Source organism: Dendropsophus ebraccatus, unplaced genomic scaffold (genome assembly GCF_027789765.1).
Source record: "Dendropsophus ebraccatus isolate aDenEbr1 unplaced genomic scaffold, aDenEbr1.pat pat_scaffold_1486_ctg1, whole genome shotgun sequence".
NCBI classification, from domain to species: Eukaryota; Metazoa; Chordata; class Amphibia; order Anura; family Hylidae; genus Dendropsophus; species Dendropsophus ebraccatus.
Window position 1 is genome coordinate 9 of NW_027208908.1, and position 23,401 is coordinate 23,409.

The 23,401-nt window shown below is 45.2% G+C and overlaps 1 protein-coding gene across 1 annotated transcript; it reads right to left on the minus strand.

Moving 5' to 3' along the window:
- Positions 1 to 1,427: 1,427 nt before the first annotated feature.
- LOC138775293 (cilia- and flagella-associated protein 36-like) lies at positions 1,428 to 22,627 on the minus strand. Its single transcript, XM_069955892.1, is given in 11 exon segments — positions 1,428 to 1,635; positions 5,700 to 5,794; positions 5,797 to 5,848; positions 7,562 to 7,722; positions 8,990 to 9,068; positions 9,172 to 9,214; positions 10,878 to 10,965; positions 11,116 to 11,230; positions 13,840 to 13,941; positions 15,602 to 15,666; positions 22,293 to 22,627. Coding segments are annotated over 11 exon segments (996 nt in total). The 5' UTR covers positions 22,396 to 22,627; the 3' UTR covers positions 1,428 to 1,542.
- Between the last annotated feature and the right edge of the window lie 774 nt (positions 22,628 to 23,401).

Genomic DNA, 23,401 nt, shown 5'->3' on the forward strand with positions numbered 1-23,401 from the left:
ACAGATAGAAGTCAGGGGGGGGGAGGCTGGGAAATGCTTCTTGAGTACAGAAGGAGGCTTTTTTGGCTGATAAAACCTATTACAGAGTTTCTTAAATCGTTTATACTACTGATTTCGGCAATAAATAAAAAAAATATGACAGTTACTCTTTAAGAGGTATTGTACTTGAAAATATAGCTCACATTTTAAATTATGACAGTTCCTTAATATTACCGCATTAGACTTCTAAGTATATGTTTACAAGGCGCAAAAAAGCTGCACATTCTAGTACAGCATATTACATGTGATTTGTAGAAATCTTATCCACATGAAGAAAAAAAAAATGCTAATAATCCTTATGGATGTTAACATGGTGTTTTTAGTGGAAGTCGATTCTATTGCAGATTTTCCCCAATGACTTAAATTTTCAGCAGATTTAAAGTGACGCTGTCACCCCCTTTGTGCATTCTGACATCTCTATACAGGTGTAAAGGGTAAATTTAGCGTTCTTCATACCTTATTTCATATCATACGTCATGGTGTTTGTTCAAGTAAAAAGTGTCTTTTATCAACTGCAGATTGTATTACGTGGGCGTGGCCTCGCTGGATTAGTGCCACTTAGCCCCGCCCACAACGACATCGGTGACCCTGCCCCTTGATGCCCATTGGCGTAAAGGGGGTGGGGTCTAGATCTTTTGGCCAGCCTGTTCCAATGGCCGGCGAGGGGGCGGGGCCAATGATGTTGTTGTTGGGCGGGGTTAAGTGGCGCTAATCCCACGAGGACACGCCCACTTAATACAATCTGCAGTTGATAAAAGGACACTTTTTACTTGAACAAACACCAAGACGTATGATATGAAATAAGGTATGAAAACCGCTAAATTTACCCTTTACACCTGTATAGAGATGTCAGAATGCAAAAAGGAGGTGACAGTGTCACTTTAAGTCCTTCTTCAAGGGTTTTCACAATATAATCAGGGATGGCATATCATTAAAATGTCACATCCTACTTGGTGGGAGTTAGACTGGCGAGACGGTTGGTTATTGAAATTAGCATTGTCAGCTCATGCTATATGTACTGTCAAGAAGGGGATGTTTTGTTTACCTTGAAGAGCATTTCCATATTTTGGCAATCTTTATCTATACAGTAAAGCACAGTAATAAAAGCATTATGCATAGTTTTTCTAGCCAATGCCTTCATTTTAAATGCCTTTATTTTCTCACTGTATACATTTATGACAAATACATGATGTGTCATAAATGTCTAATAGGAGGAAGCCTGTCCTCTATGACCTCCAACTATGTTTCCTCTGACCAATGTTTGGCAAGCGGAGGTATCTTTATATACACTAGGCCCATATATGAGGAGGTTAAACAGAAATCGGGCACCCCGGCTGACATTTATAGTGTATCCTGTAAGTATGCTATACATATCTGTCATCACATGCTTTGTATTTAGAGGCTATGACTGGGTTTTATTTAAGGCTTACAAGATGTACTGTATATATGGATAGCTTTGGCAAACAGTTAAATGGAAGAATGTGCAAAGCAGCGGCAAACTGGTCACTTATTGATTACTTCTTCTTTAAGTTTTTCTGCAAGTTGCTTTCTTTTCTGTAAGTTCTTCAATTGTTCTTCAGTCATCGTCTTTTGCTCCTTAAAAAAAAAAAAAAAAAAAAAAAAAACACACAACAATGTAAATATAATACCTTGCAGACTTTTCAAACAGCTCCCCCCCCCCCCCCAAAGTAAAAATTCTCAAGTATAGACCGATTCAATCACCTTTACTGTTTAGATGATTGCATCACCGATTCATAGACTATAGAACATGCCATAAAAGAGGATTTTTTACTCACCGTAAAATCTCTTTCTCGTAGTCTTCATTGGGGGACACAGATACCATGGGTATAGGCTGCTGCCACTAAGAGAAACAAAGGAAGTGACTCCTCCTGAGCAGGATATACCCGCCCACAGGCACTGAGGTAAACCAGTTTGTACCAGAGCAGTAGGAGAAGTCAAGAACAGGTAAAGTGGGAATAACACCAAAATGGAGAAAGCTACCATACCGAGGAAAAACCCAAAAGAAAATGGGTGGGTGCTGTGTCCCCCAATGAAGACTACGAGAAAGAGTAAAAAATCCTCTTTTCTTGTGCGTCTTATTGGGGGACACAGATACCATGGGACGTCCAAAAGCAGTCCATGGGGTGGGAAAGATAACCGCTAGACAAGGAGCTTGGTGAGAAGGCACAGAATAGCACCAACACAACCATCAACTAGGAATAGAGCAACGGATGATGCTGAATGCATCAGAGAAAACCCCTACAGGTCCGCGGCAAAGGAAAGCCCCTGGAGCAACGTGCTGCACTGCAGACAGAGTGGGTTGTGGCAATCCTGGAAGCCAGCAACATGATGTAACTTTGAGTTCAACAGAACTGGTAGGCTAGATGTGGGGGAAAAAAACCTGACGCCCAGCCAAGTAGGCGACCACAGGCGGCAGGGACTTACTCTGAGGTAGAACAGAAAAAAGGCAAATACAACCATGACGGGAGAGACTGGAAAGTGTTTCATGGCGCATAGAGGCCTAAGGTGTCAAATAAAGGAGAAAAAGACTGAGCGTCTTCTCATAGAAGGTGCCACATGAGATGCAGGAGAAGCTGCGTCCCTGACAATGGAGCTGGGAAGAATGGCCAGGCTGAAAGCTCCATAGGCCTAGGAGTACAGTCTTCACTGAGAAGCCAAAGCTCGAGCACAAGAGAAGTATGGCAATCTGGGAGAAGCCATGGCCTATGACATGAGTTACCCCATCTGAGAAACACATACATGTTAATAAGAAGAATAAAGCTTTCCAAGCGTAAAGCAGTCCAGGGAAAGGAAGGAGCAGGAGAAAGGAAAACCATGATCTGAATCTTGAGTAAGTTGTCCTGAAAGAAGTACAGAAGTACCTGGTACCCAGCAGTGCCCAACAGAAAAGATTAACAGAGGAAGCCGGTAGGCCGGGAAAAAACATCTTCATGGGCTGTTAAAGCCTTAGAAAGGAGGTCGATCATGCAAAACACTCTACTCCCAGGAGAATAGAGGTACTCGAGAGCATGAAAGGAAAGGCTGATGGCACGGGAGTTGTCACCGGACAATGGGCACAACAGGTAGTACATAGACTAGAGTCCATATGTAGACTAAATCTAGAAACCAACGCCTCAAAGAATGAGCAGAGATGTTGCTTGGTAAGAGCAGAACAGCAAAAAAAGAGAATATACGGCTGTTGCGAAAGTGGGAGAAGACCAGAAGAAAAGAACCTTATGCGGAGTCCGATGGCCACATAGAAGAGATTAGAGGATCAACCAGCTCAACCGGAGCCCTAGGCAATTGGAAAGGCGAGCCAGATGCTCTGGTGGACAGAGCAACAGAAAAACAAGGGGACTTTAATGGTGAATGAGAAAAGATGATCGAGAATTGGCAACTTGCCGAACAAATGTACGCCTGGCCAGAATGCGATACGGTTGGAGACGATAGAGCCTTAGGTAAGGCCAGACATGGGCCAGTGAACAACCCTGTTTGCAAGGAGAGGAAGCCTTTAAGAGAGAAGTTATCGAGGACTCCACATGGGAGACAAGATTAGGGAGGGGGACCGGGAGTCCCGTCTGGAGAGCATGGCCGGTCAACAAGAAGACCAAGGACAAGCAAGTCAAGCAGGAGTGCTCATAGAGGCCAATGAGGGCCGAAAACCCACACTCGCCTGTCGGAAGAAGCAATTTCGGAATAACAGTCCTCTGGAGGACTGTAAGATACTTATTATACTAAATATATTCCATCCTCACAGAGGAGGAAGGGACTGCTTGAAGAATTCCTGACTGAGTGGTAAAAAAAAAACCAAACCTATTATAGGGGGGTCATGCACAACAGTGTGCTACTCCAGAGCGTAGGAATAACTGTGTATGCGGGAGCACTGCAAAACCCTGAACTGAGAACAACAATGCTTCATAGTCCATATGGCCAAGCAAGGACACTTGGAGAAGGTAGACCACGAAGTGACCATCCACCTATGCTTAGGACGTTAGAGAAACAGTACAGGCAGTAAACATGAATCCTTACCCTGTGAGACTGCAGCTGCCTAAAAGAGAGAAGACTAAATACTAATAACACACTTCCACCAGTAGGTGTCAGGAGAGATGCATTGTGTCCCAAGCTGCTGGGAATAGGAGAACAGTGTGTGTGGTAGCTCTCCAGGAGACCACACACACACATGGCAGGGGAGGGGGGAAGCAGCATCCCTCAGTGCAGGCTCTGGAGAGAGCCACAATCCAAAATAAAAAGGCAGGATGCTGCGGTCTGCGACACCCGAAAAGGGGCGGGGCAACCCGGGAGGGGGCGGGGCATCCCACAGTAAGACTCAGCAACTTAAGGAAAAATGGCGGGATGCTGCGGGCCGCGCGGCTCCCGAAGGGGGCCGAGCATCCCACAGTGCAGAATCAGCCACATAAGAAAAATGGCGGGATGCAGCAGCCCACGCGGCACCCGAAAGGGGGCAGAGCCTAACGGGAGGGGCGGGGCATCCACAGAGCAGGCTCAGCAACCTAAGAAAAATGGTGGGATGCTGCGGCCGAAGGGGGGCGGGGCCTAACGGAGGGGGCGGAGCATCCCCCAGAGCAGGTACTCCAGACATAGCCACACTAAGGAAAAAAGCGGGAAACTGCAGCCTGCACAGCACTGACAGGAGTGAGAGACCCCTCACTGTACACCCCATGGCACCCAGAGAGAGAGGCACAAATAAATAAAATGGTGGAGGGGGCTGGCCTGTTACTGACTGAGGGGAGAGCCACAGAGGTACAGTGACCCTGAGGGAGTGGAGCATGGGGAGATGGAGAAATCCCTGTGTGAGGAGAGCATGGCCCCAGGGTTGTCTATAAGAATACAATGGCGGCCTGGGAGGGAGGGCAGGGGGAATATACTTACCATATAGGAGCCCATACTCACCATTGCCGTCTTCAGCCGGTGGGTGCCTCACCTTACGCGCCAAGCTTTGGGGGGGCGAGGCGGGAAGGGGCTGTGCGGATACAGAGTCCGCAGAAAGGAGATTAGACAGTCAGACTGATTTGGTGCCATGGTGTCACGTTGCCGGCCGGTGGCGACCGAGGGGCGACAGCCCATTTACATTTATGGTCTGTTCCCTGGTCGCATAGTGGGGGGGATCAGGGTGAGTTTTAGATAACCCACCGTGCCCAAGAATCCATAGGACCTAGAAGTAAAAAGAAAATCTAACTAACTAAACATAAAGGAAGAAACTGGTCTGGGGAACCCAGACCTGTGTCTGCCTCCTACTGACACTAAGCTAAACTGGTTTACCTCAGTGCCTGTGGGCGGGTATATCCTGCTCAGGAGGAGTCACTTCCTTTGTTTCTCTTAGTGTCAGCGCCTCCTAGTGGCAGCAGCCTATACCCATGGTATCTGTGTCCCCCAATAAGACGCACAAGAAATGTCTGATAGGTGCAGTAGCTCTGTAACAATGATCCTTCGATTACTAGTGATGATCGACTTTGCCCAACGTTCAGGATTGGCCTAACCCGAAGGCTCGGCATTTGACTCCTGGTGGCTGGAGAAGTTGGATGCAGCCCTATGGAGTACTGGGAGCCATGTTTTTCTGCCAGGCAGCAGGTATCATATGCCTAGCGTTTGGGATCGGCCAGTTCACTCAACACAAATAACTACAATCACATTCAGATTACCTGGTAAGAGCAGGGGGCCTTTTCTTTGTGCCCTTCAGTATTTTGTGTTCCATTCTTAGAATCTCCTTTCCGCGCCATAAGTTCTGCTCTTTTTGTTTCAGATACTCTGCCCGTTCGCGGAGCTGTTCCTTCTCTGTCTGACTTAAGCTCTGCAAAATAAAATACTTTATATTAAGATCAATTTCCAATGGGCAATTAGGGTACACAGAGGTACACTAAATAGCTGAACAAAGCATCAAATCTGCTGCGGATCCTGTACGTGTGAAGCTACCCTAAGGGCAATTGATTTACTGTAAGGGGATGTGCACACCGAGGAATCAGGGCAGCTCCCCCCACTTGCATCTCCACCTGTGCCATAGACTCAATTCTATGCACAGGCAGATTTCGCTGTCCGCGTGAAGAATGACCCCATTAATTCTTCAGGTAAACGGCGGAATCTGAATGACCATAGAATGGAATCCGCTTGGATTCCTTGAGTGTGCACATCCCCTTTACAATAAGGGCCTTATTATACGGGACGATTATCGTGCTAAAAATCGTTAAATTGTTCGAATTTAAAAGATAATCATTCTGTGTTATTGCAGGCAATGATCGAAAAATCGTTTGTTCGTCGTTGATTTAGATCTGTGCAAAAATTATCGTTAATCGTTCGCTGTAATTCCACATTTGTTCGCTCAATTCCGCGTTTTTTCACAAATCGTTCATTGTAATTGCACATTGTACATTGTTTCACTGGGATCAGAAGGAATAAACGATCGTAGTAACGATAGTAACTAACAATTATCTTTCTGTGTAATATGGTGACTGATTTCAGGTTAATGATAAACAATCTCGTTTGCGATCGTTTATCGTTAAAATCGTTCCATGTAATAGGACCCTAAATCAATTACCCTTAGGGTAGCTTCACACGTACAGGATCCACAGCAGATTTGATGCTGTGTTTAGTTATTTAGCCAAATCTACTGTGGATCCTGTACGTGTGAATGCACCCTTAAAGTAATCCTACACATTGCACTTTATTAGTAGTTGCCACGGGTCTTTGTAATTCACGGTACGTTCCCAGGGACACACAACAACCTCTTTTAAAGTGAGATAAAGGGCATATAAAATACAAGGCAAATATATGCGGTCACTGCAAAACATAGGGTCTACATGTTACAGAATATCAGCTAGACAATTTGTGAGTGTAAAGAACAAACACGTGCATCCACTTGTATGTTTTTTATCTCACCTAATAGACGCTCACTGCTGTAATCCTTGTTTATAGGTAACTAAAAAACAAACTTAAAGAGTCACTGTCGTATTTTTTTTTTTTGCAGAAATCAATAGTCCAGGCGATTTTAAGAAACTTTGTAATTGGGTTTATTAGCCAAATCTGCCATTATCTGCATGTAAAAAGCCTTTTCCCAGGTCCCCCCCTCCTTCCTCTTTTTCATCCACTCCAAAAAATCTGAAAATTGTGACTTGTTGCAGGAGACGTACCCTGTCTGCTCTATGGAGAGGGGAGGGGGGAGGAGGAAGGAGGGAGTTAGCCGGCAGCAGAAAGCAGATAACAGAAGATTACAGGCACGGAGCTGGGTGACAGCTGTAATCTGAGCTCAGACAGGTCACTGGTGATGGTCAGAACAGATAACGGGTGAGGGATTTGTAGATTAACTCTTTGTTGTCCTGTTTTGGTCTTTTCTTTAGCTCTCTCCATAGGAGAACAATGAAGACAGGGGGGAGAGCTTCAAACTGCTTTTTCATGATAAAAATGCATTTTTCGGATAATAAACCCAATTACAAAGTTTCTTAAAATCGCCTGGACTATTGATTTCTGCAAAAAAAAAATTCACGACAGTGACACTTTAAGTAGTACTCACAGTTAAAGTGCCCTGTATGCCAGCTTCTTTCCTGGCTTGTTCCATCCAGGCCTCTGCTGCTTCGGTGCTACTAAGCTCTTTAAATCTGACAGGAGGTGGGTTGTACGTAAGTTCTTCCACTTTCAAGGACTGCTTTATGGTCTGAAGAGGTTTAACTTGTTCTACAGACAAGAAGCATAAGGAACACACAGTACAACAGGCAATAGGAAACGTAAAAAATTATTTAAAATTAAAGGGGTAGTGCAGCAGTAAGCAATTATTCACTAAATAACCACTCCGACTGTCCCTAGTGCCGAAGATGACATCATTGTCTCAAGATGGCGGACGGGGGTCGACACGAATCAGGTGAGTATAGAGCACTACACTTTCGGGGGTGGCGTGGGTTGGGGGAAACACGGGGAAGGGGGCCATTCACTAACATAACATACATTACAAAGTTGTGTGACTTTGTAATGTGTGTTATTTAGTGAATAATTACTTACCGCCGCACTACCCCTTTAAGTTTAAGCCATTAAGTTTTCTGCCAAATAAAATTTTTTTAAAAAACCTATGCAAAGAGAGCCTATAACTCCTGATTTCTCTAATATGTTTAAATGGTCATTTATTGTGGATACAATCACTGATCAACATTAGTTGGAGACAAACGGATTGCAGAAGCGTTCCACAAACAACTTGCACTTCTAGTGGCCTGATAGGATGTCACGCATTGGCGAGTGCCGCCTGTTCACGTATCTATCTTCTATGACTGACGTCTTATTGAGGCAGAGCACCACATTAGTCACCCGATCTGTGTCCCGGTGGGCTGGCTGCACTTTGTAATTACTACATGTTATACTGATTGGCAGCAGATGTTGGCTAAAGCTGCACCGGGAATTTCTTCTTTAAAAGTTTCCATATATAAATACAATTTAGGCAGTGACTTATAAATGCCTAAAAGATACTTCAAGCACAACCATTTACTAAGGGAGAGAAATGTAAGAACCTGCAAGACAATTGAGATAGTAAACATTTCTAATGTACCCCTTTCGTATTATAGTTCTGAATGTGACTGGTGGCTATGTGCTCGTCTTAATTTTGGAGCACATTGTTAGTGGACAGCTCACTAGGCTCTGCCATATGTCATTACTAGGGCTGAGCGAACTTCAAGCAACCTATTGCTGGATCCGTGTTTTTCAGGACTTCTTGGGCTTCATCCAACTTCGGCAGCCACCAAATCAAGTGCTGCACAGCCAGTTTTGGACGAACCCGAGCATGCTGAAAGTTCGATCAACTCTAGTCATTACACATCCAGTCATCACACAGTTTGACACATCCAAAAGTGCACTGTGGTTTCTGGTTAGCCAGATGTTAACAGAACCATAAAAACGACCCAAAAATTACAATTCTTTTTTTTCCTGTATATTTTTAAGCCCTATTTCATAAAATTACCTGTGTCTGGAGTTTTCATTCTGTCATGTGTGGATGTTGTGGGGAGATTCTTTTTATCTACATTGGCTCCATTTCTTTTCTAGAGGAAAAAAGGACGAAGCGTCTGATGGGTGAGCAAATTGTATTTCGTACTGCACAAGAAAAAAAAAACGGAACCAAAATGTTTACAGTAAGTTTCCAACCTTTCTCCGTAACTCCTCCTGTTCATATTCTTCCCTTGATATCCTAAAAGAACAAAAGTATACCCTGCATAACTTAAAGGAGAATAGCGCCCTCTGTCTGAACGATAACTGCTCTCTGCTTTAGGACTTAATAGGATAATGTATTTATAAAGTCTGAAAGTTAGTTCTCTACATCTGTACTTATTTGTCCATCTCTTTCCAGTCCTCGACAGAAGTCCCAATGTCAGTGTATCAGGGGTTGCTGAGAGTGCACACTGCTACTCTACTGACTCAGAGGACAACTGACCTCCATTCTCATGGTCTGTGAGGGTCTCAGCTGTCAGACCCCCACAATCAGCTAGCTAACCTCTATTCTGTTTCTCAGGTTACACTTTTAATCTTTGTATAACCCCTATAAAGCATAGCTGTCCTTTTAGGTAATGTCTCAGGATGCACTGTCCAGCGTGTGTACATGAAGAGCAGCCCTATTTCGGGCAATACTTGTATATGGCATTTTTCCACAAATCTCTGCTTTTCAAGCTCCATCTTTTCTCAGTAGTCTCTGAGTTGGTGGGTGGACCCTAATTTCTATGGTATCTGCCATACATTGTACATACACAGAAGAGGGCATCCCGCTCTCCTATGTTTCTATACAAACCCTAAGCAGCACAGAGAACATTAAAGAGCACTAGGAAAGAATGTAGGGTGTCAAACTAGTGGCCCTCCAGCTATTGCAATACTACACTTCCCATCATGCCTAGACAGCCAAAGCTGTAGTTTTGCAATGCAGTTTGACGCCCCTGGTCTAAGCTGTGAATCAGGCCAAGAGTTAAAATTATTAGTTAGTTAAATACAGCTGGACTACAAAAACTCTCTAAACTGATGTCTCCTTCCATCACTCCCCTTATCCCTCCCCTCTCCATAGACCTACATAAGCATCATGTAACACGATCTGTCAGTAAGGTGCTAGTTAATCTTGTAAACACAGGACAGAAATTAGTATTTTTTTTCAAGGTGAATGAAACTTTAGCAGAAAAAGAACCTTAGGGCCCTATTATATAGAGTATAGAGCGATTATCTGCTGAATCAGGTTGATATTGTTCTGTATAATAAAGACAACAATCAGCAGCGGAGCTGATCGAAAGATCGTTGTCTGTGCATTACTATGTGTAATAGTAATGCGCAGACGGCGGCTGGAGAAAGGTATATAAAAAAATAATAAAGAATATACTTATCTGTCTATACTCCCCGATGTCCTGACTGTTTTCCACTGACGATACAAACCAGACTCTGCAGTGACAGGCCGCTCAGCCAATCACTGGCTGGGACTGTCATGGGACAGCGGCACAGCCAGTGGTTGGCTGAGCGGACTGTCACTGCAGAGACTCGGGGAACTAACAGGAGGAAGCAACTATAATCTTTATTTTCTATTTGGCAATGTTAAAGTACACCTAAAAGCAAGGGGTACACGGACATCGCTAACAATGGCTGTACTATCATTGAGCCGTGCCATAGGCTCTGTAAGCAAGATGCTAACTGGCCCATCTAATACACCCCTTAGTAAGAGGAGAGAAAAAAAACTTTTCTCTGATAAGATATATTAAAACCTTCTTACATTCATTTGTACTATAGATTTATGCAAAGTCTGTTGAAATAGCGTGTTATGTAATGTCTCATCCAAGCCGATACAGATTTACAGTAGAACAAAACAGGTCGTTGCTGTTTACCTTAAAGCTTCCGAGATCATTTTTATCTCCTGTTGTTCAAGGTCTGAAATAAAATCTGCCCCGTTCTTTAAGCATTCTGGAAGGTCACCTATAGGCAAAATACATTCAGACTGTTATACCTGTACACTGGACACGTTAGGAGTCTTTTCTCTATAAAAAAAAAAAAAAAAAAGAAAATTTTAAAAAGTAGCATTTTTCAGAAAAGCACCAGTGAAGAGCGAAACTCTCCATGCATTACCATTCTTTTGCTGTATTATCTGAATGGCTTGTAACTGAAGCTCAATATTCTTCTGCAGCATCATTTCTTTAAAGACAATAAAATCTTCTACAGCTACCACAGCCTGCAACATACTCTATAAGTAAGGACAAGACAGCGTCACAACAGAGTTTGCTAGATCTCGAAATGAAGGTTACATCTATTCTCTGATCATTCCCGGTCACGTTAAATCTTAGCTTATAACAGTTCAGAAAGCGGCGGCAACGACCGATTTCTATGTAGATTAACTTACCTAAGGTCAATAGGAGGATTACCATTGTATTATCTCTTAATCTACATTATCCTTCAACGACTTTCCGGAAAGATTTATGGCGAGAGAAAACACGGCATATGTTGTCTTGTAGTGAATGGAAACAATACAACAAAACAATATGCTGTTCTGCCATCAGAAGGATGATTTTTTTTAATACAGAGAATTACCTAATTTACTAATGACACTCCATGGAAAACTCTGTATTATTAGTGACAATGAATAAACACTGACAGCCGTCCAGCAATTTATGTGCCATCAGCCATAGAGGAATACTTGATCACAATTGGTCCCTGTGCAGTCCAACAGTGAAACTCCTTGTGTTCAGCGTATTGTCAAAGGAATATTCTAACAATGGTGAACCAGTTTAGGCAGGAAATACATATTTCACATTCCTTTTGATCCACTTTTATGTTTGGCTCAAAAACAATAAAAAATAAATAAATAAAAAAAGTAACAAAAAAGTTTTAAATCTTTAGGGTGTGCTCCCACATACCGCAGATTTCACACATTGAAGACTGCAGCCCCTCTTCCTTATTAACTAATTGTCTGCCACAAGTCGGGAGCTTAAAGAGGCTCATACATTACCTGCCCACGCTCCGGCTTGTTTGTGACCGCCCCTCAGCCAGTGCGTGTCCTGACGCAATTGGTGACAATTTTCTGATTGTAATTTATTCAACGTTTCATTAGTAATAAATTATGGGGGCTGTTTCTAACAGCATTTAGTGACCTGCTTTGTGGCAAGCTTCATGGACATAGACATACTGAACATTGCCAGGTCCCAATTCATTGTATGGGACATATTTGTGAGCATGCTCTTTGGGCTCATTCCACAGGAGAGGAGGGCTGAGTTGTGAGTAACAGTAAGGGCCCTATTCCACCGGACGATTAGCGTTTGCATAATCGTTAACGATTAACGATCTCAAAACGACCGCTATTGCGAAAGACCTGAAAATGTTCACAGTCATTTCCATGGAACGATAATCGTTACTTACGTAATTGCGATAGTTTTTTCTCGCTATTGCGTTCGTATCTATTGCGAACGATGGAACGATGTCTTATTCAATGCGAACGATTTGCGAACGATAAAAATAGGTCCAGGTCTTATAAAGCGATCAACGATTTCTCGTTCGGTCGTTAATCATTAACTGCATTTCAACCGAACGATTATCGTTTAGATTCGAACGATTTAACGATAATCTGAACGATAATCGTCCGGTAGAATAGGGCCCTTATTGTGTGCGCCTCTTTTTTGTGTTATTGTGTTCACCTCTTTGTGTGAGGACACTACTGGGAAGTGATCTGTACAGAACAGTCTGAGCTTAGTTATACTGTATGCTTAGTGGCCAGAATAAAAACTGCATGATCTCAGGATATAAATAGTACAATATTAAATAAATAAACAAAAATTACCAAGATGGCTTTAAATTACATGTTTAACATTAGAAGATGATTTAAAAGCTACCCGTCATTTAAACATCTCTGACATATCATAGCGACATGTATCAGTTTGTATCAGTGTATCAGAGTGCTGAGACCCCCGTTGACCGTTTGAACAAAGCGGCAGATGTGCGCAGCAGCATGCCCTCTGTCTCTTCATCTCCCTCTCACCACTAAAGTAGGAGTAGTTGGAATAATAATGGAGCCCTATGGAACTTCCAGTACAGAGATTACCGACCGTTCCATAGGGCTCCATTATAATTCAGTCGACTGCTACTTTAGCAGTGATATGGAGATGTAGAGGCAGAGCGCATGGTGCTGCGCACATAAGCCTCTTTCATTCTAACGATTGCGGAAATCTCAGCATCCGTAACCTGACCGATAAAAACATAAAAGTTTGTTTAAATGATAGGTCCCCTTTAAACAACAGGTTATTTTCTGATGATACATCCCTTTAAGGTAATGTTGGCAAACTTGTAGCAGTTCATGAATGTGGTTTGTGTGATTCAATAAACCCAGAAACCATCACCAGTCACATTTAATAAACAGATTTTCAGTCACAACCTGTGACACCAGCTAAGGAGGGGATTATACAGTTGAGCAATCCATGGTACAAACTGTTAAAATGGGATACGTGTGAACAGACCCTAAAGAGGTATTTTTTACTTAGGACTAAAAACTTACACACAATGCAGCAGTATAACACTAATACTACATCCTAAACATGTGTCATTATATTCACACGGTTGATCCCTACATGCAGAAAGAGCAGACATGGGTAGCAGGCTAAAATTCAGAAAGCTGAACTACAGGTCATAAGCTGTGTATTTGGGATCACTCTGCAGCAGCTGGGCACACGTACATATATATTTGTCAGTAAAACAGAACTAATTGCAGTTTATTAGGTTCTAATTTAAAATGTTTAAGTTTTTTTAATCATTTATAAAACAAGAATGGTTCATAAATGCAGCTGATAATTCTCAGACTATTGTCACCTTAATATCCGGAGAATGGGCAAGAGGAGATGAACACGCTTGTTGAAACTGCTCCTCACTAATCCCCATTTCAGTCAGATGTCCTTCTATCAGCTTTTCCACCTGCAAGATTAGAAGGAATTCCAGAGAAAGGTTTGTTACATAACCAGCAATATACATTAAGTCCTCTCCAATGTAATCCAATAATCAGGCACAGAACGTATATATTTCATGTGGAATATCACAAGTCTAGAATTTATTGGAGCAGAGTGGGTGTTTTACATGTCACTGTTTTTTCAGAGTTTTTCTTCCCCCTATATTAAAGCATATGATTTCCATATGATGCTCACCCACCACCACTACTGCTGCTGCTGTGTTACCTGCTTTAGGCCCCATTCACATGCTCCGTGTTCTGCACTGAATGCCAGTAACGGACTCAGTGTTATACAATTCCTGGGCACAGTCCTGATCAATGGCAGAAGGGGACCACAAGATGGTGGAACCAGTTCATTTACTGCAACCCATTTGTTAAGGCACAGGCCTTTCTCAAGCAATCATGCGCTAATCCTTTGAGTGGGTTTGCCTCTGTGCGGTGATCCTATGTGGGTCACAATTCAGCTCAGAGAGATAAGTCACAGCCAGACCTCTCTGGCTGCAGCTTAACCCTCTCCATAGAGAATACAGGATCACTTGGCCATGCAGAATGTTCCTCTGTGTGGGTAGGGGGTGGGGAGGACGAGCGATAACTGTCTGCTGAGGTGTATGGCCACCTTTAAAACAGAAGTGCAAATAAATTAAAGGGGTTAGTGCGGTGGTAAACATTTATTCACAAAATAACACACATTACAAAGTTATACAACTTTGTAATGGGTGTTATGTATGTGAATGGCCCCCTTCCCAGTGTTCTCCCCCACCCACGCTTGACCCGGAAGTGTTGGTGCATTATACTTACTGCATTCGTGTTGACCCCCGTCCACCATCTTGTGATAATGACGTCGTCTTCGGGACGCCGGCTGAACCGCTCCATCGGTCCCTCATGCGGACCCCCCCCCTATGCCGCATCATGAGCTGCCCAGCCGCGATTGGCTGAGCATAGCTGTGCTCAACCCATCGCGGCTGAGCAGATGATGAAGCGGCATAGGGGGGGCCGGCATGAGGGACCAATAGAGCAGTTCGGCCGGCCTCCCGAAGACGACGTAATTGGCACACTTGGATTACCAGTCCCCCACTCTATAGGGACTGGTAAGCTGCAGCCAGACAGCTCTGGTGCCACCTTATCCCACCAAGAAGAATAGGATCTGACACTGAAAATCAATCACACCTGACATTATCTGTCAGTGGAGAATTGGAAGGCTACCTCTATACCTTATACTGTGCTGGTGGGTTTGGCCAACTTTCGTACAAGGTGTATGGACACCTTAGTTTACACCTGTCTTAGAATTATACATTATTAGTAAAACTGGGCCATGACTTCTTTGCTTAGTGACCTCACATTTGTAATGTAGCACCCGCTCACAGGTCACACTGGGCATGACACAGTTTTTCCATAAGTATTCCTTCCCATCCCTTCATGGTTACTAAGAAACAGATATATATCTACAACATTATATACACTAAGTGATTGTTGCAGACTAGTGTTACATCCTATTTTACTTTTAACATACGTGTTATATAGCGCGGCACAACTACTTGTTTTTAGATTTTATAATTTCTCACATTCCCCAGTACCACAGAACTTCAGATGTCTATTATTTTGCATCCAGTAGTAATGGATTATACTTACCAGTTCCTTGTATTCATTGTGAATCTCGGTGTATGACAACTTATTCTCTTCTTCATCATCAAACACTGAAATCAGAAATGTCAGTGTGTCAGCAGAATGTACAATACATAATGGACAGGGTAAAGGTCATAAACGTTATTACTGCACGGTCACAACAGGTCCGTCATATAGACAGATCATTCGTATAGCTCCTCTGGACAAATCCTTCCTGCCCAGACATTAGCCATTGCATCCTAAGGGCCAATGCAGAGTCCATAGTCTGCGCACAGTCCGGACACATCATTACAAAGTCCTGATTTGTGGATCAGGGTCCTGACTGCTAGTGGCCTCGTGGTCCATGACTGCGGGCAGCTCACAGATGAATACCCCATGACCACAAAAACCACTATGGACTGTGAATACTACTGGTCAGCACATATTTATATCGGGCTTCCTCATGGTTTCCAGCATAGAAGTAGGATTCTTAGCCCGTGTGCTTGCACTCAGTTTTACACTTATTGTTGCAGTACAGTGGGATTTTTTCTCTGTCTTTGTTGTCAATGAAGCTATGAGAGTAGTAATTATATATAACGCTACAAGTCACTACAGGACACATCCACTCAGCCATCCCTATACTGAAGAGCCCCAGGCACAACTGCCTGCCTGGCACCCAGTCTCCGCTACACAAAGCCACAAGCAGCCATAGGCCCAGATCTAATATATCTAATAGAAATCAGGATCTGAGGGCCACATATTCCCTATCCCTGATATACAGTCACAGGCCGCTCCTATGTATCGCCCCCCATATACGTAATGGTCCCATGTATCACCTCCATATACGTAATGGTCCCATGTATCGCCTTCATATACGGTAACAGCCCCATGTATCGCCTTCATATAAAGTAGCAGCCCCATGTATTGCCCCCATATACGTAATGGTCCCATGTATCACCTCCATATACGTAATGGTCCCATGTATCACCTCCATATACAGTAGCGGCCCCATGTATCGCCTTCATATACAGTAACGGCCCCATGTATCGCCTCCATATACAGTAACAGCCCCATGTATCGCCTTCATATACAGTAACAGCCCCATGTATCGCCTCATATACAGTAACAGTCCCATGTATCACCTCCATATACAGTATCAGCCCCATGTATCGCCTTCATATACAGTAACAGCCCCATGTATCGCCCCCATATACAGTAATGGTGCCATGTATCCCCTCCATATACAATAACAGTCCCATGTATCGCCCACATATACAGTAACAGCCCCATGTATCACCTCCATATACAGTAGGGGTCCCATGTATCACCCCCATATACAGTAACAGCCCCATGTATCACCTCCATATACAGTAATGGTCCCATGTATCGCCCCCATATACAGTAACAGCCCCATGTATCACCTCCATATACAGTAGGGTCCCATGTATCACCCCCATATACAGTAACAGTCCCATGTATCACCTCCATATACAATAACAGTCCCATGTATCGCCTCCATATACAGTACCGGCCCCATGTATCACCCCCATATACAGTAACAGCCCCATGTATCACCTCCATATACAGTAATGGTCCCATGTATCGCCCCCATATACAGTAACAGCCCCATGTATCACCTCCATATACAGTAGGGGTCCCATGTATCGCCCCCATATACAGTAACAGTCCCATGTATCACCTCCATATACAATAACATTCCCATGTATCGCCTCCATATACAGTACCGGCCCCATGTATCGCCCCCATATACAGTAACAGTCCCATGTATCACCTCCATATACAATAAACAGTCCCATGTATCGCCTTTATATACAGTAACAGCCCCATGTATCGCCCCCATATACAGTAAGGGTCCCATGTATCACCTCCATATACAGTAACAGCCCCATGTATCGCCCACATATACAGTAACAGCCCCATGTATCACCTCCATATACAGTAATGGTCCCATGTATCACCTCCATATACAGTAACAGCCCCATGTATCGCCTCCATATACAGTAACAGTCCCATGTATCGCCTTTATATACAGTAACGGTCCCATGTATCGCCCACATATACAGTAACAGCCCCATGTATCGCCCCCATATACAGTAGGGGTCCCATGTATCACCCCCATATACAGTAAGGTCCCATGTATCGCCCCCATATACAGTAGGGTGCCCATGTATCGCCCCCATATACAGTAGGGTGCCCATGTATCGCCCCCATATACAGTAGGGTGCCCATGTATCACCTCCATATACACTAACGGTCCCATGTATCACCTCCATATACAGTAAGGTTCCCATGTATCGCCCCCATATACAGTAAGGTCCCATATATCGCCCCCATATACAGTAAGGTCCCATATATCGCCCCCATATACAGTAGGGGTCCCATGTATCGCCCACATATACAGTAACAGCCCATGTATTGCCCCCATATACAGTAACAGTCCCATGTATCGCCCACATATACAGTAACAGCCCCATGTATCGCCCCCATATACAGTAAGGTCCATGTATCGCCCCCATATACAGTAGGGGTCCCATGTATCGCCCCCATATACAGTAAGGTCCCATGTATCGCCCCCATGTATCGCCCCCATATACAGTAAGGTCCCATATATCGCCCCCATATACAGTAGGGGTCCCATGTATCGCCCCCATATACAGTAGGGTGCCCATGTATCGCCCCCATATACAGTAGGGGTCCCATGTATCGCCCCCATATACAGTAAGGTCCCATGTATCGCCTCCATATACAGTAGGGTCCCATGTATCTCCTCCATATACAGTAGGGGTCCCATGTATCTCCTCCATATACAGTAGGGGTCCCATGTATCACCCCCATATACAGTAACGGCCCCATGTATCGCCCCCATATACAGTAACGGACCCATGTATCGCCCCCATATACAGTAACGGCCCCATGTATCGCCCCCATATACAGTAAGGTCCCATATATCGCCCCCATATACAGTAAGGTCCCAATACAGTAATGGTCCCATGTATCGCCCCCATATACAGTAATGGTCCCATATACAGTAATGGGCCCATGTATCGCCCCATATACAGTAGCAGCCCCATCTATCGCCCCATATACAGTAATGGTCCCATGTATCGCCCCCATATACAGTAACAGCCCCATGTATCGCCCCCATATACAGTAATGGTCCCATGTATCGCCCCCATATACAGTAACAGCCCCATGTATCGCCCCCATATACAGTAACAGCCCCATGTATCGCCCCCATATACAGTAATGGTCCCATGTATCGCCCCCATATACAGTAAGGTCCCATATATCGCCCCCATATACAGTAAGGTCCCATGTATCGCCCCCATATACAGTAACAGCCCCATGTATCGCCCCCATATACAGTAACAGTCCCATGTATCGCCCCCATATACAGTACCGGCCCCATGTATCGCCCCCATATACAGTAGGGGTCCCATGTATCGCCCCCATATACAGTAACAGCCCCATGTATCGCCCCCATATACAGTAACAGCCCCATGTATCGCCTCCATATACAGTAACAGTCCCATGTATCGCCCCCATATACAGTAACAGCCCCATGTATCGCCCCCATATACAGTAACAGCCCCATGTATCGCCCCCATATACAGTAACAGCCCCATGTATCGCCCCCATATACAGTAACAGCCCCATGTATCGCCTCCATATACAGTAACAGCCCCATGTATCGCCCCCATATACAGTAACAGCCCCATGTATCGCCTCCCTATACAGTAATGGCCCCATGTATCGCCCCCATATACAGTAATGGCCCCATGTATCGCCCCCATATACAGTAATGGTCCCATGTATCGCCCCCATATACAGTAAGGTCCCATGTATCGCCCCCATATACAGTAGGGGTCCCATGTATCGCCCCCATATACAGTAGGGGTCCCATGTATCGCCCCCATATACAGTAACAGCCCCATGTATCGCCACCATATACAATACTGGTCCCATGTATCACCCCCATATACAGTAAGGTCCCATGTATCGCCTCCATATACAGTAGGGGTCCCATGTATCTCCTCCATATACAGTAGGGGTCCCATGTATCTCCTCCATATACAGTAGGGGTCCCATGTATCACCCCCATATACAGTAAGGTCCCATGTATCGCCCCCATATACAGTAACGGACCCATGTATCGCCCCCATATACAGTAACGGCCCCATGTATCGCCCCCATATACAGTAAGGTCCCATATATCGCCCCCATATACAGTAAGGTCCCATATACAGTAATGGTCCCATGTATCCGCCCCCATATACAGTAATGGTCCCATATACAGTAATGGGCCCATGTATCGCCCCCATATACAGTAAGGTCCCATATACAGTAATGGTCCCATGTATCGCCCCCATATACAGTAGCAGCCCCATGTATCGCCTCCATATACAGTAACAGTCCCATGTATCGCCCCCATATACAGTAACAGCCCCATGTATCGCCCCCATATACAGTAATGGTCCTATGTATCGCCCCCATATACAGTAACAGCCCCATGTATCGCCCCCATATACAGTAACAGCCCCATGTATCGCCCCCATATACAGTAATGGTCCCATGTATCGCCCCCATATACAGTAATGGTCCCATGTATCGCCCCCATATACAGTAACGGTCCCATGTATCGCCCCCATATACAGTAACAGTCCCATGTATCGCCCCCATATACAGTAACAGCCCCATGTATCGCCCCCATATACAGTAACAGTCCCATGTATCGCCCCCATATACAGTAACAGCCCCATGTATCGCCCCCATATACAGTAACAGCCCCATGTATCGCCCCCATATACAGTAACAGCCCCATGTATCGCCTCCATATACAGTAACAGCCCCATGTATCGCCCCCATATACAGTAACGGCCCCATGTATCGCCTCCATATACAGTAATGGCCCCATGTATCGCCCCCATATACAGTAATGGTCCCATGTATCGCCCCCATATACAGTAACAGCCCCATGTATCGCCCCCATATACAGTAACAGCCCCATGTATCGCCCCCATATACAGTAACAGCCCCATGTATCGCCCCCATATACAGTAAGGTCCCATGTATCGCCCCCATATACAGTAAGGTCCCATGTATCGCCCCCATATACAGTAGGGGTCCCATGTATCGCCCCCATATACATTAACAGCCCCATGTATCGCCCCCATATACAGTAACAGCCCATGTATCGCCTTCATATAGAGTAACAGTCCCATGTATCGCCCCCATATACAGTAACAGCCCCATGTATCGCCCCCATATACAGTAACGGCCCCATGTATCGCCCCCATATACAGTAGCAGCCCCATGTATCGCCTCCATATACAGTAGCAGCCCCATGTATCGCCCCCATATACAGTAGCAGCCCCATGTATCGCCTCCATATACAGTAACAGCCCCATGTATCGCCCCCATAAACAGTAGGGGTCCCATGTATGACCTCCATATACAGTAACAGCCCCATGTATCGCCTCCATATACAGTAACAGTCCCATGTATAGCCCCCATATATAGTAACAGTCCCATGTATCGCCCCCATATACAGTAGCAGCCCCATGTATTGCCCCCATATACAGTAGGGGTCCCATGTATCGCCCCCATATACAGTAACAGCCCCATGTATCGCCTCCATATACAGTAACAGCCCCATGTATTGCCCCCCATATACAGTAACAGCCCCATGTATCGCCCCCATATACAGTAGCAGCCCCATGTATCGCCCCCATATACAGTAGCAGCCCCATGTATTGCCCCCATATACAGTAGGGGTCCCATGTATCGCCCCCATATACAGTAACACCCCCATGTATTGCCCCCATATACAGTAGGGGTCCCATATATCGCCCCCATATACAGTAGCAGCCCCATGTATTGCCTCCATATACAGTAGCAGCCCCATGTATCGCCTCCATATACAGTAGGGGTCCCATGTATCGCCCCCATATACAGTAGGGGTCCCATGTATCGCCCCCATATACAGTAACACCCCCATGTATTGCCCCCATATACAGTAGGGGTCCCATATATCGCCCCCATATACAGTAGCAGCCCCATGTATCGCCTCCATATACAGTAACAGCCCCATGTATCGCCTCCATATACAGTAGGGGTCCCATGTATCGCCCCCATATACAGTAACAGTCCCATGTATCACCTCCATATACAGTAATGGTCCCATGTATCGCCCCCATATACAGTAGCAGCCCCATGTATCGCCTCCATATACAGTAATGGTCCCATGTATCGCCTCCATATACAGTAATGGCCCCCATGTATCGCCTCCATATACAGTAGGGGTCCCATGTATCGCCCCCATATACAGTAATGGTCCCATGTATAGCCTCCATATACAGTAGGGGTCCCATGTATCGCCCCCATATACAGTAGCAGCCCCATGTATCGCCCCCATATACAGTAGCGGTCCCATGTATTGCCCCCATATACAGTAAGGTCCCATGTATCGCCCCCATATACAGTAAGGTCCCAGTCCTGCACAGACTCTCAGTAGGATCAGTAATGGCGCTGGGCACTGTACACACAGACACTACACAGCCCCAGGATCAGCAATCTCAGCCTCCCTCTTATATACACGTATCCCAGACCCCCTATATATCACCCCCATATACAGGGGACACCGCTGTATACAGACGCTATCGCGCAAGGCATCACGGGAGAGGGGCCGCTCCGGTACCTGAGCATTTGTTCTCTATGAAGCCGCTGACGGGCGCCGTCCAGGCGGGACAGCTGAGGAAGGCCAGCACACTGTCCAGCACCCACTCCAGGTCCTCGGCCATTGGGAACCGTACACACCGGGGCCGGCCCACGGGACTCCACCTCTATAGCTCGGCAGCGGCACCGGAGTCAGGACCCCGGATGAAGTGTGAGGGGCCGGGAGCGCGCAGGTGCTGAGGGCGGGGGCGTCTCCAAGACAACCGCGTCACCGCCATAAACTGCACGGAGCGGGGGCGCGCCTCATCACATCCTGCCTGCTCCGGGGCCGCGGTGTGTGGTCTGCGGCAGGAAATGCCGACCGGGCCCCGGTATTCCCAGAGAGACGTCTGCTGAAGAGAGCGCCGGCCGAAGGACGGATACCAATGTGCTATATACCGGGAGAACAGGGACGGATACCAATGTGCTATATACCGGGAGAACAGGGACGGATACCAATCTACCATATACAGATACCACTGCAGTCACGCTATCAGCACTTCACTGAAATGGAGTCACACTATCAGCACTAGGAATTGCAGTGCTCCTATATACCATGTTTTACGGTAATAGCCAGGACTAGTTAGTTCCAGGCTCCAGAATGTGCCAGGAAGATCATAGGGTGACACCTACATGTGAGACTAACTAAAGAATGTCAACTGTTAACCCCTTCAGGTCCATTCACCCACTGTTAACCCCTCAGATCCACAACTGTTCAATTACCCCACTGTTAACCTCTTCACATCCACTACAATCTAATTCATCCACTGCTAACCCCTTTAGATCCACAACACTTCAATTCATCCACTGTTAACCCCTTTAGATCCACAACACTTCAATTCATCCACTTTTAACCCCTACACATCCACCACAGTTTAATTCATATACTGTTAACCCCTTCAGCTCCAGGAATATTTTATTTTTTTCTAACTATATGTAATTTTTAACACCTGAAAACCAGGCTCATTTTAATTTATTTCTCTTATTTGTCTTAGACATAGAGGAACCATTATTACTGTACGGATTCGGAGTAATGTGATGGTAAAGTGTCTATTTGGGGTTATATGTCGCACATTTTGAAGTCCAATAAAA